At 41.6% G+C, this 20,354-nt stretch overlaps 1 protein-coding gene across 1 annotated transcript in view; it reads right to left on the bottom strand.

Annotated features, from left to right (window-relative positions):
* Positions 1-3,168: 3,168 nt before the first annotated feature.
* RNF139 (ring finger protein 139) overlaps positions 3,169-20,354 on the bottom strand; it is a 92,729-nt gene continuing 75,543 nt past the window's right edge. Inside the window, exon 2 of the mRNA XM_044066592.1 lies at positions 3,169-5,353. Within this exon, the coding sequence (XP_043922527.1) occupies positions 3,492-5,353 (1,862 nt within the window). The 3' untranslated portion in view covers positions 3,169-3,491. The remainder of the gene's footprint in view (positions 5,354-20,354) is intronic.

The following is a 20,354-nucleotide window of genomic DNA, read 5'->3' as shown; positions in this document are numbered from 1 at the left end:
CACTTTCCTGTTGAAAGGTAGTAGTATGGACTGTTCAGTTTGTCTGCTATCAAGCTGGACTTCCCCAGAATGTGCACTGTTATCAGAAAGCAGCTGGGAGAAATTGTCCACTGCCACACACGGAGGACTTCCCGACACAAGGGATAGGACCTGGTTCCCCCTTCTTTGTTGTTGTACCAAACTACTGACATGTCTGTCAGGATCACAATTTTCCCAAAAGAGAAATGGTCTTGAAACACCTGCAATGCTAAGTGTGCTGCTCTCATTTCCAGGACACTAATATGCATGCTGGCCTATTCGGGGGACCAAGTGCCTTGGACCATAAGAAGTGCCCCCCCCCCCACCCAATCTGGGAAGCACCCATGGTCACCACAGTCATGGGTTGGAGGAGGATGAAAGGATGGCCTTGGTAAGACCTGTTCTGAACGAATCCACCACCAAATGCATCTCTTTTATGCCAGAGTGATTTTTATTTCTGCTGACATGCACTGATAAAGAATTGACCACTGTGTTGCTAGCATCCAATGAAGAATTCTCATACGAAATCTTGCTAGAGAGACTAAAAATTATGGCCAGTGACACTAACCACAAAGCTTGCAAAATCAAATCTAGCTGAAATTTTGGTACTGTGAAATATTTTCCTGACCTGGAATCTGATGGTCTGTAATAGTGTGTTGAAAACCACTGCTATGAATTCCAATGTTTGAGTCTGTTGTAACTCAGACTTGTAATTTATGGTTATCGCCATAAAAGAACAAGTCTGGAGAAATTATCTCTTACTGTTATCAGTAGATGCTTACTCTGGGAAATATTGAGTCAGTCATCTAAGTATGGAAACACTCTGAATCCCTGGATTCTCAAGTGAGCTGCTACCACTGCCATGCACTTGGTGAACACCCTGGCAGCCCAAAGGGCAGTGCTCTGAACAGATAATGACCAACCACCTCTCTGTTTAAGTATCTCAAGGTGGTCTCCAAATGAGATATCTTCAGAATGTGATCTTGGGGACTCCTCCATTGAGATCAGTAACCTCAGTGATCGACTCCTGAGGGGAGCCAAAGTGCCTCCTCAGGGATCGTAAAACCCTGTGGGGTGGCCTGGAAATTGAGCTGGCTGCCCCTCTGGCACAAAATGATATGGATCAAGGAGCAGGGCCATCTGAGATCCAGATGGAAGGTCCAAGGAAGTAGGATCCGTCCACCCTGCCAGAGCAGAAAACTCTCTCACTACTCTCAAAGGTAGACCGCTCTGGGGAGAAGGACGACAGCAGAGCTGAAAAGCCAAGCTTCTGGGCCCATTGGTTCTTTCTGCCCCAAAGGCAACCAATGCTGAGGCCTCTAAGAGCAGACTCCAAAGCCTGTTACCAGATAGGGGCGATTCAGCTCAAGCTCTCATCTGGTTCTGAAACCAAATGTCAACTACATGTGGGAGGGGTTAGGCCTTAAACACAAATGTTCTGCTTTAATGAGAATGTGTATGCCCACAGAGAAACTGAGGGAGTAGGAGAAGCTGGGGGCTACAAGCAATTGTGTTTTAAGGAAGAAGGGGTGCTTAAGTCAGTATCATAACTCTCATGTGGGCCTGCAGCATACTGCAAAATACACCACAGGCAGTACGCTGTAGAACAGCTGATGGCTCACCGGTAGCCAAGGAACAGTAATCTTCTAGCCTGCCTGGATGACTGCTTTCCCTGGTTGTCTCTCACCTGACTCGGTGACTACTCAGCCACTGGTAGAGAACAAATGGGCACAACTCATGCGAGGAAGGCAGTTTCTCAATAGGGAAGCAAAAAGCATATAGAAAAAAAATATATAAAAACAGAAATAAAAACAGCATAATGCTGAAAAAGAATGACAACTTCTGGCTACATCGCAAGAACTGGATCTAAAATTAACAAAAGGTCAGAGACAGACATGGATAACAAGAATGCAGCCAAGTACATGGCACTATCACAGCTAGTAGTGATTCAAACCACTATGTGACATCAAATGGATGAAGACCTGAACAAAGAAAAAGTGACAACACAGCATCTCAAGCTTCTCCAGTATTTACTCTTATCAAATTTTATAAACAGGCCAAATAAAAGACTGAATGCTGTAATTAAATCAAAAGGTGCTTCAAAGTATTAGTTTAAGGGTGTGCACACTTATGCAACCAGCTTATTGTACTTTTTTTTTTTTTTTTTTTACTTATTATTATTCTCCCTAACAGATTTCTTTTTCAATTGAATTGTACAGGTTACAGGTCACATTAAAGGTGGGAAATGGTTTTATAGAAATGATTTATTGTGGTCTCATTTTTATATCACAAAAACCTGGCATTTTAACAGGGGTGTGTAAACTTTTTATATCCACTGCACCTCTGCATTAACTATTTTAGCACTCTCTACTTCCAGCAATGCCAATTGATCTTCTATAACTGTACCCATCAGCTCTATATGTTACGAGTGTTTCTGTATTCAAAACTTGCATGTATTTACATTCATTACATATGCCTAACAAAAATGCACCATGTGTATGGACCCATTACTCTTTTGCTTTAAAAGCTAGGACACCTCAACAATTCTTTCAGTCTGTAGGCAGTTCTGTGTCATTTGGTAGCATGCCAGTGGCAATAACACTTACTCTTCTACTTCAAACAAACTTTCTTGTTCACTACTTACCAATTTCCAACAGTGCACAAGTACTTCCCGTTTAAAATGAGACTTAAATGTCGACCACAGGAAAACACATCACACAACCACAAAAAAATCAAGTTATATACTTATAGATCAAAAGCCAAAAGCTAGCATGCTTCAGAACAGATCAGCATGCAAAATGTTACAATATCCTAGCTGCACATAAATTTCTAGGCTTAAAAAATGTGCCAAAGATGCAAAATACATCCTGCAAAAATTGCACTTTAGCACAAAGATGCCTCTGCTGACAAGTCTGCATGTCTATGAATTGTCTGCCCTTTACAGCAATATTGGAATACTGATTTTGGGGTGGGTGGAGGGGATAAAATGCAAATGAAAACAATTGGCACTATAATTTGTGCCTTCAGCAAATCATGACATTGCAGTGCGATTTTCGTTTCACCAAATAATTCAAAATGACTGCTATGAACATGGTAGTTCGACAGATTATGTGCCTGTTTTAAAAATGGCTTTTGCTTAACCACAAGACATGAAAACAAAACATTTTATTAGATGTACAATAATGTACACATATTTTGGGAAGGTCACACAACAGACCAGCAGTAATGACAGAGGTATATTTACAGTAGCACATCACAATAAATAAGAGCAAACCTGTAACATTGCCACTGCCCTGGATTAACCAGCAATTGTGCTTTAAAAAACAAACACAATAACTAGGAAAGGAATGTGTTACAAACTCCATTTTTTGCATGAGCTCATTATATACCTCATTCAACATAAAATTAAATTTTCCCTGATGTGCAATTTTGGCGAATTTAAGTCTTAGAACTTCAGAAGCCTCATCAGCATCTCAGTCACCATTTGAGTCTGTCTCATCATTAAGATACTCCTCTTCTAGTACAGCACGGTCATTTCGGGAAGCCCAGTCCTCCTCATCGTACTCAATACTGTCATTATCTTCAAGATCTTCAGCATCTGGATTGGCAGGAGGGACACCTGCAATACCAGTACCAGCAGCAGCTGCACCATTTGCAGGTATAAAGGGTTCTTGATTTTCATTGGGTACCACAAACCCATTATTATTAAAAACTGTGTTTTCCCTAGCATCAACATCACTGTACACTTTCTGGTGGCACATTGGACAAGTGTCTTGAATATATAACCATTTGCGAAGGCACAAAGCGTGGAAGTAATGACGACAAGGAGTAGTACGTGCAGAAGTTGTGAACTCCTGGTAACAGATTGCACAAACATCATCTATTTTACTTAGCTGGTCATCTTTAATTTCTGGAAGAGAATTTATTTTTTTCACTGCAGTCCTACGATTCATAAAGGTTTTCCATCCATTTTTAGCCTGCAAGTATATGTTGAAGTATGCATGAAGGCACATCATACATGCTCGTATCTTACTTCCAGATTCAAACATCATTGTGTAAGCTCCATTGCCAAACATAATTACTCCAAATAAAAACTCAACAACATTGCCTGTTGAACGTACGTAGTACACATAGTCATCCAGCCTCTCCCACAAAACACTGTAAAATCCATCAATCATGAACAGAGTGTACACTGTGAGTGAAACCATTACTTTTAAACAGAGTTCTACACAGAATGCAGTGACTGCAAACAACCATGTGTTTAACTCATAGTGATGCCAAAGCACATAGCTGAGGAGGATTGGAAAAACAAAAAGGCAAACTGAGACTATAAGAACTGGAAAATGCCGACGGAAAGATGACACATGAGAGGCACTAAGAGACATCAACACAGGATCAGTCATACCATGGATAAAATGCAAAATGGCAGTCAACAGAAGGCACATGTTGCGACTGAGACGAACCAATCGTTCTTCTGGTATTAATCCACTTAGTCCGGTCTGTAGAGCCAAAATAAAAAACAAAACAGGTGCAACAAAGCCCAGGCGCTTGTCTTCATCTTCAGTGGATCCTATGAAAGCCAAAATTCCTAGCCCCAAATAATGTGCTACTGAGGAAATCACAGCACTCATGCCTAAAACAGTCAACGTTGAATCACAGCCACTGATTATAAGACTGCAAACTACTTTCCAGAAATCATCCCATGAAACAGTGTAGTTCTGGATATCTTCCTCTTTTGCTACCTTAGCTACAAAAATTAAGACACCTGCTTGTACCGTTAGCCTAGTAAGCCAGAAGACTCTCATAACATCAGGAAAACGAATTCTCTTCCATGTTTCTTCTAAAAGGATCTGCAGTCCGTACAATCGATACATGTGCATTACTAGAAGATATATGTACCTTGCTGAATAGTAAAACCATTTCAGTTTCAAAGTCAAACAAACGGTTGCATGCAAAGTCACAACCATACCAGACATGATGGCTACAAAAAGACGGGTGTCCACAGGTAATTCAAAGACTAAGCTTACTACAGGAAACAAGAAGTCAAGTATTATTAGCCCTGCAAATGTAGACTGAATGTGGAGCAATGTTACATATCCAATTCCAAATACGAGTTGAAGGAAAGCAAGTGCTAGCCACAAAGAAAGTCCATTTCTAATCGGAAGTGCATCTCCAAAGGCTGTGAAGTAATGAATGCTATAGAAGTCAATCTGCACAGTTGAACAGTAATTCACCAACACTGATGCCGAAGCTAGGAGAACAGCACAGAACAACAAATAAAATCTGAAAAGTGCTCTCTGAGATAAAACTAGGATGACACTGAAGACAAGTAACCCTAAAAATAGAAAAAAAAAGCGTCACTATTTGTTCATAAACACTGAGAACACCATGCTATCAACAAATAATATCTACAATCTTCCACTTTCTGCAAGGGCCTGTTATGAAGTGAACAAGATACAGCAGATGACAAGATTTTCAATTATGTACTAGCAATGCTTAAGAGACACTCCACACAAGAATTGTGCTGCTATATTCTTCTTCAAAACCATAGCAAAACTTCTATATTTGAATAGTAAAGTTGAGGTAAAGCTAGAACACAATATACAAAAGTCTTCACCAGTCCCAAGCAGGAATCCATTTAAAAACAGGCACAGCAGGTATTATTTTCACAAATATCCACTATTTTTTTTTAAACACCAACATTATTGCAATCACACAATTTTTCCACACATCAAGTGGGAAATGGAAAAAAAATTCTGTACATGATGTAAAAAGTATCATGTAGGATAATTAAATTCTGAACAATGAAAGACTACTTTTCATTAAGGGCAAAGTTTAGATTCCACACAGATGTTCATGACAACAAAAGGGGGGGGGGGACACAACTTTTTCCTGCTGTATTCTGTAAACGTTACTAGGTGTTCCTCACATCACTCCACACTTGCAGGTAATTCGTGTGGGGATGGGGGCAAAGAAAAAGCTAAATGAAAGTACAGTTGTCTAAGAACTAAGAGTAAGAGAAATTAGGCCAGAAACTAGTAACTCACAAATGTTTGCAAACTAGTGGTAATTGATCCTTATTAGGGTCTTTGTTATTAGCTAGGCACTAACTAATCTTTTCCACTTGCTGATTATTTCCTAGTAGCAGACTAGTACTTTATGCACTTCATGAAACAGATGCCAAAAAAGCTATCACAACTGAATAATCCAGGCAATTAGTTGTAATAGCTTGAGACTGAGGTGCTTTAAACATTCCTGGCCTTGTGTGACTAGCTCCACTATGTGAAGACTGTAGCAACCATCTTTGACCAATTCCATAAGAAGGGAGAACCACTATAGTAATTTCTGTAAGGCCCCAGGCAACCAAGACCTTTGAAGAGTCCTTCTGAATCTTCAGAATGCCCCTGTACATCAGTAGAAATGGTGGAAATACATATGTTCTCTCAGTCAACCTGTAAGGAGTCCTGGAACACAATCAGATTAGGTGTATGCTTTGAAAGGAGGCAAAATGATCTACTTGAGGTGCCCCCACAACTGGATCAATCCTAGGCAGACCCTCTTGTGCAACTTCCAGCTGTGAAATTCTATCCTGGGGTCCTTGCTAGTTTGTCTACCACTACATATTGCTCTGGTGAGGATGCAAGATGCTTGAAGGGACATTGAAGAGCCACCTCCCAAGCTATAGTAACCAAGCGGCTCGGAAGGAGAGACCGTGTGTTCCTTTGCCAATTGAAGGGCCATGTCAATGTGGTGATGTCTGTAATCATGTGCAAGCATCCAGGATCCCCGATTAAAAAAATAAAATATTAACCTCTCCTGACATGCCCCATAGGCAGCACCTTTTTGCCCTCAACAAAACTGCTCTCCAAGCAAAATCTGAAATATTTGTTGGTACAGACTGCGTTGAGATAAAGAGCGAGACCATTCTAAATTGCATGCAGTCTCCACCCGTGTAGTTCCTTCTTGATAAGGTCCAAAATTGGAAATCTGAAATTCTAGAGGATAATGTTGGGTCCTCATGAAACCTAAAACCCAGCCCTGTAGGACGGAGTTGAAGGATTCTGAATATGTGTCTAGAACACAGGACTGGTGAGGAAGGAGTCAATCCATGTTAAAAGGACTCCCCAACTTCAAGAAAAGAAAAGGAAAAAAAAAAAAAAAAAAAGACTCCACAAAAGATAAACTGCCTAAATAAAAAGGCATACAAGAATGCCCAGAAGTTTGTTAGGCTATTTGCGAATACTCTTAGATGTGTGGATAACCTGACCCACACACAGTCTGAAAATGAAAATATCCAGAACTGGTCTCCAGGAACGTTCTCTCTTTAGAATCAGAAACAATATGAAATTAATGCACCCCCCCATGGCCTAAAGGAACTGGATCTATTTATGATTCCCAAGGTCAGCATGTGATTGCAAAATGAGAGAGAGAGGTCGTCTTTCTGGAACATAGTTATACAGTGTCAGGAGGATAATGCAGGCATACTCAATCTAAAGATGTAGACTTGTCCACTTTACTGAGAAAATCCCTGCATTTTGATAATGTTGGTTCCCTCCTGCTACCTCTTCTTTGTGCCCCACTTGCCAGAAACAGTCAGACTGTATGAGTCATTTTATTTATTAAAGTGCAGTTGTGTAAAATCTTATAATAGTAGACTTCCTTCTCTTCGCTGTTGCAGTATTCATTTCATTTGGGTTCCCTGCCAACATCCAGCAAATATACTAAAGCCTTAGGTTGCTTTAAGGTACACCGCATGTCACACATACGCTCCTCCCATACTATAGGGCATAAAGTTGACGCCTGGAGGTACCCATCCTCAGAACTGAAAGCCCCAGTAGTAACGCCAGTCCAAGGAAAATCAAGAGGTAACTAGTACACCCAGAAGAGGAACGGACCAAGGGGGAAGAGTGAAGGGGTGAATACTGCAACAGTGAAAGGAAGAACAACATCTATCGTTATGGTAAGATTTTACATGCAGTGTTTATTACATTTGGGTGACTGCCAAAGCTCAGGAAGAAATTTGGGAGGAGGAAGGAACAGCAGAGTTCTCTAGGAAGCCATGAAGGATGGCCCGAGCAAAACCAACTCTAGCTCTGGAGATTGCATCAAACTTGTAGTGATTGGTAAAAGCACACACACACACACACACACACACACACACACACACACACACACACACACACACACACACACACACAAGTCCACGTAGCTGCCTCAAGAATAGAGCTAGTATCCAAACCCTTGGGGGGGGGGGGGGACAGAAGAAGCCACAGCTCTAGTAGAATGAACCTTTACAGATTAAGAAACCTCTTACTATGAAGAGAAAAAGCATTTGAAATCCAAGAAGAAATAGTCTGCTTGATTAGAACTAATCCCAAGGACCTGGGATGTCAGGAAAAAGTTTCAGAATTTCAAACAGTCTTACCTGGCCAAATAAAATCTGGGTTGTCTATGCACATCTAATGTGTGCAACACCTTCTCACTAGTAGATTGTGGAGGAGGGAAAAAATTGGGGAAATTAATTAGACTGATTAAGGGACAATTCATTCACCACCTTCAGTATAAATGGAGGATTGGTACGCAAGGACACACTCTCCTTATAAAACATCAAAAAAGAGGACAAGCCATAAGGGCTTGAAGCTCAGACACCAATCTGGCAGAAATAAGGGCCAACAAAAGTAGTGTCTTCCAAGAGCAACGTTGCAAGGAAGCTGAAGCAACAGGCTCAAAAGGAGCCCGGATCAATTTTTCCAAAACAAAATTAGGATCCCAAGGGGGAAAGAACAGGCTTCCTGGGAGGCATAGCATGAAGGATGCCTTTAAGGAACAGTTTAGCTTCAAATCTAGAAGTTAAAGGAGGAGATAAAGGTAGACAAGCAGAGATAGCTGATAAGTGGGCCTAACAGAAGAATAAACCAACCCAGTATTGAGCAATTCACACAAGAAAGAAAGAACGAACGAACTAAAGGAACATCCACAGAAAGTGGATCCAAGTTACAAGAGAGAGAGACACCAAACAGAAAACCTCTTCCATTTGAATAAGTAGGAATTCCTAGTATTGGGTTACCTGGCCTCCTACAGGACTCTAAGCATGTCCTCAGAAAAAAGGTGTCCATGTAGAATCAAAATACTATTGTCCACAGTGTCAGTTGAAGAGTGGACAAGCGGGGATGGATGAGAATCTCTTGTCTTGTGTGAAAAGGTCCACCATGTGAAGCAACTTGTGATGACTGTCCTTGGCTAAATGCAGAAGACGGAACCAATGCTGTCTCTGCCAAAAGGGAGCCACCAAGATTTTGGGAGCGTCCTGTTTAATTCTGAACAGGACTTTTGGAATGAGGGGAAGAAAAGTGTAAAGAAAAATCCCCTTCCAAGAAAGAGAGAGGGTGCCCACCTTCTAAACCAGAGGACCTTGGACACTGGCACAAACTACAGGAAGTTTTCTGTTAAGAGGGGAAGGAAATAGATCTACTTGAGAATTACCCCACTGGTGGACGATGTTCATAAACACACCCTGTGAAGCATCCATTCAAGGGATGAGTTAAGGGCTTGCACACAATGCCTGCTACAATGTTTTGACCTGAGGGAATGTAAACTGCCGGAAGAGTCACTTGATACTGGACAACAAGATCCCATATCAGGAGTGCCAACCGGTAAAGATAAGATAACATCTTGTTCCCTCAGTTTACATACCACATCACTGTGGTGCCATCTAAATACCTTCAGAGGTCCCGGGGAGAGCCTGAAGAACCAGCAGAAGGACTCATCTATTTGATAATAGGTTCATAGGTTCATACTAGGCTATCTGCCCTGGGGCAATTATAAGCCTAGCCCAATTCTGTACGGCTTACGCCACCCCTTGATTTGAGTATACTGTGCCCTTTTTAAGGTTTAGTTTACTGTGCCTTTGTCTAATAGTGACACGGGAGTAATCCCTGGAACAAACCTACGATCCCCCATCCACTTATCGAGATTCTTCTTGAAGAGATTCAGTGAGATGCTCTGCCTCACATGAACTGGAATTCTATTCCAGAGCGAAGGGAGCCTCTGGGTTATGAACCTGTCCCTCCAGCAAGTTCTATTTATTTCTGTGCTGAGGTTCAAGTCCCTCGAGCGTGTGGCTCCAAGGGATTTAAATTTACTGAGGTGGAGCATGTCCATTAATTCTGGATTTGACATAGCTTTGTATGTCAGGCATAGATCGCCTCGAAGTAGGCGGTATGCAACTGACTAGAGCTGGAGTTTTTTTAACAGAACAGCATATGGCATCTGTTTGAGACCCTTGATCCTCTTGGTGAGATACTTTTGAGGTCTTTCTAATTGCTGCAGGTGTCGGGTAAGGTACATCCCAAAAGGGGCATTGTATTCTATGATGGGCCTGATGAGGGATGAATAAAGGGGCACGATTACCTCTGTTGAATTAGATGTGAAACCCTTCATGATGAGGCGGGCTATGTAGAAGGTCTTTCTAACCACTTTGGCAATGTGGTTTACAAAGGAGAGATTGCCATCAACTTGATTTCCTCCTCCTTTTGAAGAGGAGACTAGAACCCTACACCTTTTAGGAAGCCAAAAGCTGCTCCCCATCCTACATTTGAAGCATCTCTGAACAGCTCCTGAGATGGAAAAGGGGAGATGAAAAGGGAGCCCTGGATTTAAAGGACAACTTCTGGATCCACCAGTGAAGTTCCTTCTTGAGACAAGGTAGAAGAACTACAAATTCTAGATGATGTGCATGTTGAAGCCAGACGGACTTCAGGAACCACTGAAACCTCATTTGGAGTTTGGTGAGAAGCATAGGGATGGTGGATGCCATGAATCCCAGAGCTCTCAAACTCCCTGGCCACCCTTTTTGCCTTGGGAGGAGGGAGAGACCGTCTGGGAACAAGGGCTGGATTATTGGGGTAACTTCTCTGAAATGTAGTAACAGGAGAAACAAAGAGGAGTTCCTGTAAAGCCTTCCACTTTTCCTGAAGGCACTTAAGTCAGGAGCAGCTCCCCCAACCAAGTGTTAAAGAGGGACATCTATTAACTTAGCCTTGATATTATCAGGCAATGGTTGAAGCCAAAGCCAAGAATACCCCCTCATTACTAACCCAAAAAGCAGCAGCCCTAGAAGAAGCATCTGCTGCATCATAACTACACTTGATGGAATGACGAGCCACCTAGGAGGAAGTCCCTAACAGGATAAGAGCAGAAGTTTTACCCTCAGAGTCTGGAAGATTAGAAATAACCTGAAAGGCCTGAGATAGGAGAGCCAACACATACCTTGACATATGGGTCTGATAATTAATAGCCCTAAAAGGAAAGGTAGCAGTTCTCAGGCTACCTATGAAACTATTCAGGTTTCTTGGGAGCAGGTTGCTGAGAATCAGCTTTACAGGCATTGGCAAATGTATCCAACAAAGTGGCCAAAAAGTACAGTTTTGTACCTACCATAAATGTAGATGTCCGATAGATATGCAACTGCAGTCCTTACATATGGGTTTGTCCTGCCTCAGGCAGCCCTTCGGTTGGCCAGATTCCAAAGTCTGGGTCCAGCGTCGGCTGATGTCGCCTCTTCCCCGACGTCAGAGCGACTGGGGTATAAAAGCATCAGTCGACGCCATCTTCTTCAGTGTTTCTTGCCCCAGATGCCAGGTGCCCTCCAAAGAAGGCTAAAATTAGAGACTGGATAAAAAATTCCAGACATGCACAACAGTAATAAACATATACATCATAACAGGTTTCCCCAGTTAATTTGGAAAAGGGGAGTGGACCCAAAAAGGATAATTTACAGAGGGGTAGGAGGGAGGGAAAACCTGACTGCAGTTGCATATCTATCGGACATCTACATTTATGGTAGGTACAAAACTGTACTATGTCCTTCAAGAATGCAACTGCAGTCCTTACATATGGGTTGAATACCATAGCCTACCTGGGGGTGGTAGGATCTAAGATAAAGATGGTGTAGCTAAAATGCTCTGCAGGACTGCCGAAGCAAAGCCTGCTCAGGATCTGGAATATAAAGGCAGGTTGTAGTGTTTGGAAAATGTATGCAAGGAGCTCCATGTAGCAGCTTCTAGAATGTCCTTTGTAGCCACCCCTCTTAAAAAGGCTGTGGAGGTGGCTATAGCTCTGGTAGAGTGTGACCTGATATTGGCTGGCACACCTTTTCCATGGAAAGAGTAACAGAATCTGATGCAGTGTCCAATCCATTTTGAAATTAATTGTTTGGAAATTGCCTTTCCTTGTACTCCAGCAGCGTAAGCTACAAATAGTTGGTCAGACTTTGTTGGCTTTTGTTCTGTCCAAGTAGTAGCGCAGTTGTCTGTGCATGTCCAAAGTGTGCAGCAGCTTTTCTCCTTTATTTTGAGGATTGGGAAAGAAGGTAGGCAAGTGAATTGCTTGATTTAGAGACGCCCTGGATATCACTTTTGGCATGAATGAAGGATTGGTTCTTAAAGAAACTCTGTCCTGATGAAAAATGAGAAATGGAGGTACTGCCATGAGGGCCTGTATCTCCGAGACTCTTCTTGCTGAGGTAATTTCCAACAGGAAAACTGTTTTCCAGGAGAGAAATTGCAATTCTGAAAATGCTGCTGGCTCAAAAGGAGGGAGAGTTAATTTTTCCAACACGAAGTTGAGGTCCCATGCAGGCACTGGTGGTTTTCTGGGAGGTTTGATATTCTTAATCCCTCTTAGAAACTGTCTTAGCAAAGGATGTGAAAACACAGGTGGATCACTGTTGTATTTTGCTGAAATTGCTGAAGCGTGTATGTTTATGGAAGAATATGAAAGGCCATTATGTAGCATTTCTGCCAAGTATTCTAGTATCTGTGGGATGCTCATTACTGATGCATCCTGACCCTTGCAATACCCCTGTACTATGTTCTTCGTGTTCCACTGTTGCAGTCATTACATTTGGGTAGAATCCCAAAGCTATGGATGGGAGGCTGGAACTAAATAGCATTAGGAGCGGCTATAAGGCCCTGCAGAACTGCAGTGGCAAAGTCTGCCCTGGACTTAGAGAAGAGAGGCAAATGATAATGCTTTGTAAAGTACGAACAGAACTCCAAGTAGCAGCTTCTAGAATGTCTTTGTTTGGCACCCCTCTGAGAAAAGCTGCTGAGGTACATGCAGCCCTGGTGGAATGTGACCTAATGCCCTTGGGCACCAGTTTACCATGATGCAAATAGCAGAAACAAATGCAGTGGCTTATCCACTTTGAAATAGTCTGCTCTGAAATAGCTTTTCCCTCTGATCCTGCAGCAAATGCCACCAGTAACTGCTCAGACTTTTAGAGATTTGGTCCTGTTTAAGTAGAATCTTAGTTGTCTGTGTACGTCCAAGGAATGCAGAATCTGCTCCCCCTTGTTCTGCGGATTTGGGTAAAAAGTTGGCAGGTGAATAGTTTGGTTAAGAGCCACAATGGATACCACCTTAGGCATAAAGGAAGGATTGGTCCGAGAGACACCCTGTCTGGGTAAAATATAATAAAAGGCTCCACAGCCATGAGGGCCTGTAGTTCTGAAACCCTTCTTGCTGAAGTGATTGCCAGAAGGAAAGCGGTTTTCCAGGATAAAAACTTTACATCTGCAGTAGCAGCTGGTTCAAATGGAGGCAGGGTGAGCCTTTCCAACACAAAATTGAGGTCCCATGCAGGAATTGGTGATCTTCTGGGAGGCCTTAATTTTTGGCCCCTCTAAGATACTGTTTTAGCAGAGGATGAGAAAAGATTGGCAGCTCTGTGTTGTAATGAGCCAAGATGGCAGAGGCATGGATTTTTATTGATGAAAGAGATGGGCCCTTGTCAAGCATCTCAGTCAAGTATTGTAAAATCTGAGGAATATTTGGCTTTGCTGTGTCAGTTCCTTGTGCTTGGTTCCAAGCACAGAATCTCTTCCATTTCTAGTTCTAGGCCTTCTGGCTTCCAAAATGACATCCATCACAGATTTACTGAGAGGTGTTTGAATAATGATTAGCCATGCTGCCAGGTTCAGAGTTTGGAAAGGATTGTGCAGAATTTGATTGCTCTGCTGAGACAGTAGATGAGGTATTTGAGGCAAGTACCAAGGAGGGAGTTGAGACATATTGCTTAGGATTGGGTACCAGTGCTGGCGAGACCAGTCCAGGGCAATTAGAATCATTTTTGTTTTTTTCTGTCTGACCTTTAGTAGGACCTTGGGAAGAAGAGGCAGAGGAGGAAGTCCTTGCGCAGAATTTGTCCAGTTGATAATTCTGGGGAGTCAAATAGATCTATGTCCGGGCTCCCCCATTTCTTTATTACCATATTGAAGACTTGTGGATCCAGTTTTCCACTCGTGAGGGTCCATAAGGTTTCTGCTTAGGTCGTCTGCCAGAGTATTTTGTTTTCCTGGCAGGAATTGAGCATGAAGATGTACTTGGCAAGTCAAGGCTGTGTCCCACAATGCCATGGCTAGTCTGCAAAGGGGGTAGAAATGTGTGCCCCCCTGCTTGTTTATGTACCACATAACCGTGGTGTTGTCAGTCTTCATCAGTAGTTGTCCTGGATGAAGCAAGTCCTTGAAGGCTGTCAGGGCATTCTGAACAGCTAACATCTTTTTCTGGTTGATATGCAGATGCATTTGTTTTGGGTTCCATATGCCCTGAATGCATCTCCCCACTAGCCCCCCCCCCAAACATAGTCTGATGCGTCTGTAGTTAGGGTTTGGTTGGCAGGGGGTAGAGTGAATGACCGTCCCATGTTCTGGTGACATCTCGGCCCACCAAAGAAACCCCTGTTGTAGGCAGGGAATGAGAGGAATCATTGTTTCCAGACTGCGACAATGTCGACTCCATAAACTTTTTAGGTACCACTATAGTTTCCTCATATGCAGTCTTGCATGTGGAATCAGTAGAATGCAGGATGCCATGAACCCCAAAGCCTGCAGAATTTGTCTTGCAGATAACTGGGGTTTTGTTGCCATCTGTTTGAATTAAATAGTCAGTTGCCTTTGTTTGTCTGGCGTAAGGTAAGCCATCTGGGTAGTTGTATTCAAGCTTGCACCCAGGAATGTAATCTTTTGAGAGGGTACCAGTCGTGATTTCTTTTCGTTTATTGTCTACCCTAGGCATGTTAGAAGCCTTTTCACAAACACCAGATGTTGAAGAAGAATGTCCTTGTTTTCTGCTTGAATGAGACAGTCTTCCAAGTAAGGGTAGATTTGCATACTACTTTGTCTGCAAAATGCAATTACTGGTGCCAGGCACTTTGTAAAGACCCTGGGCGCAGTAGATAAGACAAAGGGCAGTGAAGAGAATTGTTAATGCATAAAGCCAGCCTTGAAGCGGAGGCATCTTCTGCACGATTCCCTTATTGGGACATGCAGGTATGCCTCAAGTCTAGAGTCACTAGTCAAGTGAAGAATGTGTTCAAAATCAATAAATCCAGTATTGGGCGCCAGGCATGGTCTTTTCTGGGTACCAAGAACAGTAGAGTAAAACCATTGCCCTTTTTCCCTGTTCTGGTACTGGCTGAATAGCCCCCATATCCATGAGGGACGTAACTCATTTCTGTGCCTCTGCCCATTGATTTTGTGGCAGATCTGGCCAACCGTTTGGAATTGGCAAGGTATGGAAATGAAATCTGTATCCCTGGGATACTATGTTTAGTACCACTTGTCCTGGGATACTATGTTTAGTACCACTTGTCCTGGGTTATTAACTGCCAATTTTGAGCATGAAGTGCTAGTTTTCCCCCTAAGGGGGTTGCCAAAAGAAAAGTGCTTGGTGAAGGCAGAGGGAAGTCATTGAGACTGTTTACTGTAGGGTTGTGCTTTATTTCCTCCAGATTTGGAGGTAGAGGCACCCCATTGCTTTGACCTGTAAGAATCCTGTGATTAGTATCTAGAGCCCTTTGAGTGCCTGGATTTACCCAGTGAAGCTATGTCGGACACAGGAAAGGACCAATTTTTTGTAGGCCAGTGTCTACTGAATCTTGGTGGCTGCACTTGTAAGAAGTCTTTTACAGTTTGCATAGACTTAGCTTTGTCTTCCATTTTCTTAAAACCTCTTCTGCCTTAAAACCTCTTCTGCCTTATTACCAGACAGAGTATCATGCTGTAAAGGTGCATCCAACAATTTAGCTTTTAACATGAACAGGCAAATTTTGCTCCTTGAGCCAAGCATGCCTTCTAATCACAGATCCAGTAACTGCGGCCCTGCAGGAGGCCTCCAAGGGATCAAAACCACATTGCAAAGTATGCTTTCCAACTTGTTCTGCTGCATGCAATAATTCCAGTAATTCTTTATTTTTCACACATTCAGAAATCAACATAATTTTCTGTTTCAATAATCCCATAACATGCTGTTGATATTTAAGCATATGAAACTGGCAGTTTAAGGCCCTAATTGCCAAGGTTGCAGACATATAAACCTTCTTTCCCCATCTATCCAGCGCCCTGGAATCTCTATCAGAGGGAGCAGGATTCTTAGCTGTTGAGGCCTTTACACCTTTGGGACCCTGTGAGATAGTTTCAGGGTCAGCAGCAGGGTTTTTGAATAAAATGTGAGAGTCAGGAACCCTGTAATATCTGTCTGGCTTGCTAGGAGCCGGATGTAGGGAATTTGGAGTCAAGTTTGATTCCGAAAACACATCATTAACGATGTCTAATACAAGAGGTATGGCCAAAGGCCTATGCTGAGGAAGAAGGAAATCCCTAAGCCTCTTTTTTTGATTCTGAGAAATCTTGACTCTCCCAATGAAAATGTTCCCTCAAAGTATGCAAGGTTCCTCCAAAGGAATAATCTTCAGGAGGAGATGCAGATGGGATGGATTCCTCTGCATGAGTCCTCATCGAATCAGGAATTTTCTATACCACCCTAAGAAATAAGAAACCGGATCTGAAGATTCATAATCAGTGTCTTGCCTAGGCCTCTTAAAGGGGAGGGGGGGGTTGGGAACCCCTAATCAAGGTAATTAACTCTTCAGCCATTTTGATCATCTGCTCTTGTCTTTGTTTTTGAAGATGGCGTCGTTTTTTTATAAAGAAATGCCGATGCCTGAAGACACCCTCAGAAGCCGGTGCCTGCTCAGCGGCTCCGGACCCATCCGAGGGAGAGACATCCGTGGGTACAATACTTTGAGAATCTTATTATGCAGCATGACTTAAGCAGAGTAAAAGACAAGTTTGGATGCGAGAGCCTTCCTGCCAAGACAGGGAAGCTGAGCTCTGAAAGGACAATGCTAGAAACAAGAGGATGGAGGAAGGGAGAGGCTACTGCAGCTGTGATCATTTGAGCATCTACTGTTATGGCAAGTTTACTTGCACAACTGTACTGTTTCTCATATTTATCACTACTGCAGTAACCTTCGCTAGAGTAAATCTATCCACATAGATGACTGCATATAGGAAGTGGAAGGAGAAGGGTCCAAGAACCCCTGGAGGATAGTCCTAGCAAAGCCTGATCTGGACCTAGAGAGGAAATAAAGCTTACAGCACTTTGCAAAAGTATGTACAGAGAGCCAAGCAGCAGCTTCTATAATACTTCTAGAATCCAGCCCTTTCCAAAAACCCATACAGGAAGCCAGTGCCCTGGTAGACGGACAGGGCTTTAACAACCAAAACGAAAACTACCAGAGTATATTCCAGGACATTCCAAAACAATGTACCCTAGTAAAAAAGTCCTTTGACACCATGCACCAACCACCAATAACTATTAAATGAAGTTAAACAAATGCAATTTGCCCTATCATTTTATCAGGCTTTTTGCCTGCCACTCAAAAAAAAAATACAGCCTTTATATTCACATTCACAAAACGCATGAAATCAACTATTTAGTCAAACCATTACTGTAAAACAGTTGATATACTTCAAACTTTTATTCTTTAAAAATTGGTTTTAAAGAAACCACATCATTCAAGCCTAGGAACCGCTCACCTTCCAGCTCTGTAATCCAGCACAACTCTGATGTACAATTCTTTAAAGCGCCGCCACATTGATTAGGCTTAATAAAAGAAAGCATCTGGAATTTAAAACGTTGTTGGCCAAAATCTAAAACATGCTTCGTGAAGACATTGGTAAGTTTGCATCTATTAATGCCTGATATGTGTTCATAAATATGTTCCTTCAGCACACGACTGTGAAAACTGCTATACATAGTAAATCTTTTTTTCTTTCTTTGGTATAGAATCATTGTAGCATACCAATCTTTTTTAAGTTTTGCTTATTCTTATACCAAAATCTAGGAGCATTACTTACTTAATTTTTCACCTACTGCATTGGACTAGCGTGTCCCTGGAATATGCTAAGGGGACACTTACTCTTTTCATGACTGTCAAAAGCAATCACTGATGACCACAAAACTAAAAAAAAGACGTACGTACTGTAGTACTACTCCTACTTGGTCTGATGTGTCCGTTAGAACCGATTTCTTGCTCTCCATAACCTTTTTCAAGAAAATCTTTAGAAAGGTTATTCAGTGTTCATTAAAACGTCAATAACCTGTTGGAAGCCTTGAGGCACGCATAAATTGACTGTGTATAACATTGAATACAAGTGCATGCTAGTGCATGCGGCTCCTGTGTTAATACAAATTAGATTTACATGCCTTCTCGTAAACATGTCTCCACTGATCCTGATTCTGTTCTAGAAATTCTAACATCTAGAAAATCAATAACTACTTCAGAATATTTCAAACCTAAGAAAAGCAGTGGTGGACTGCATGCAATCTTGTAATAAATTTAAAGCAATAACATCACCATGCCATATTAAAAATACACCAACAAAACGTGCATATTAAGAACCATTATTAATAAACATGAATTTAATAAACTGTTCTTCCACTCCATTAGCAAAGGATTAGCGTATGAATTAGTACAGGCCGTGCCCATCACTAACTCTTTCTGGATACAATGCTTACATTTTAGAGAAAGATGGTGTTTTAGTTGAAGGTAAACACTTTAGAGAATTTTTATAAGTGGTATAGCATGAACACAAGAGATTTTTCTAACATTTGACGTGATGTCACTCAACTGAGATTCCAAATGAAAAGGGCATAGATCCAATTAACACCAAGTGATTTGAAAAGAGATCATCATCCTCATGCGTACAGTAGAACTACTATTTGAAAGTAACACTTTCATATACAATGGAAAGAATTATATCTAGAAATACAATACATTTCAGGGACACCAATTTCCTATGCAGCACAGTACGAAGGAACTGGAATTTTTGACAGTACACAAAAAATTAAGGAACACTGTTAGTAATGCCCGTAGATTTTTTTATAATAAGAACTTAAAAGTTTGCTATGCTACAATGATTCTATACCAAAGAAAGAATGAAAAAAGAAAGATTTAACAGATATGCCACTTTTCTTTGTTTAAACTGCAAATTTTAAGCATATTTTAGACTTTGTCAGACAACACTGTTTAAATACCAGGTGATACCTTTTATTAAACCTAATCAACTTGGTAGCAATGTGAAGTACTATACAGCAATTGTAGAGTTGTACTGGAAGATGAAGTCTCACAGGCTTGAATGGCATGGTTTCTTTAAAACCAATGTTAAGATCTGAAGCATTAAATTAAAATAATAGTTTGACTAAATTGTTGAATTTGTGAATGTGATATCATGAGCTGTTTAAACAGCATATGCATTTTCGCTACTGCTTTATCAGGACAGCAAATACAGCCTTTATAAAACAGCATCAGTTAAAGTTATTGTTTATTGGTGCATGGTGTCCATGGTGTCCAAGGACGTTTACTAAGTGTGGGCTTTGACCTTGCCCAAACAGTTTTGCTACGGTGAGTATAAACAGCCTTAGACAACCATTTGGAAATTGTTTTGACACAGCTAGCCCTTTCTTACCTTCACAATAAAGTGATACAAAGATCTCAAAGACTTAGTTTTGGTCAAGATAGTACCAGAAAAAGAAGTTGTGGCTTACCATAACATTCCTTCTGTATTGTTGGTCCTCGTTCAATCATTACGTATGGGTATCGGTTCCGATTGATGAAGGTATGAGGCGTAGCCCAAGTTGCAGCTGCACAGATGTCATGTAAAGAAGCTCTGGCATGGAAGGCAGCAAAAGTTGTCACCGACCTTGTTGAATGAGCTTTCATGATAGTAAGCAACGAGACATTACGTTGTATGTAAATAAAATAAAGGTCACAATCATTCAACCATCTAGCTAATGTGATGGTAGCAACAGCCGATCATAATCTAGGTCCAGAAAAGGCCAAAAATAACTGGTCAGATTTACGAAAGGGTTTAGTCCTGTTTAGGTAAAAACAGATTTACCTGTGTATATCAAGGGTATGTAGGCAATACTCTCCTCTGTTTGAATGGTTAGGAAAGAAAACTGGCAATTCAATGGCTTGATTAATGGAC

This window comes from Protopterus annectens, chromosome 3.part1 (assembly GCF_019279795.1).
Source record: "Protopterus annectens isolate FY-2018-M chromosome 3.part1, PAN1.0, whole genome shotgun sequence".
Lineage (NCBI taxonomy): Eukaryota > Metazoa > Chordata > Ceratodontiformes > Protopteridae > Protopterus > Protopterus annectens.
The sequence above is the reverse complement of the archived record's forward strand: the minus strand, read 5'-3'. Positions and strand labels throughout refer to the sequence as shown.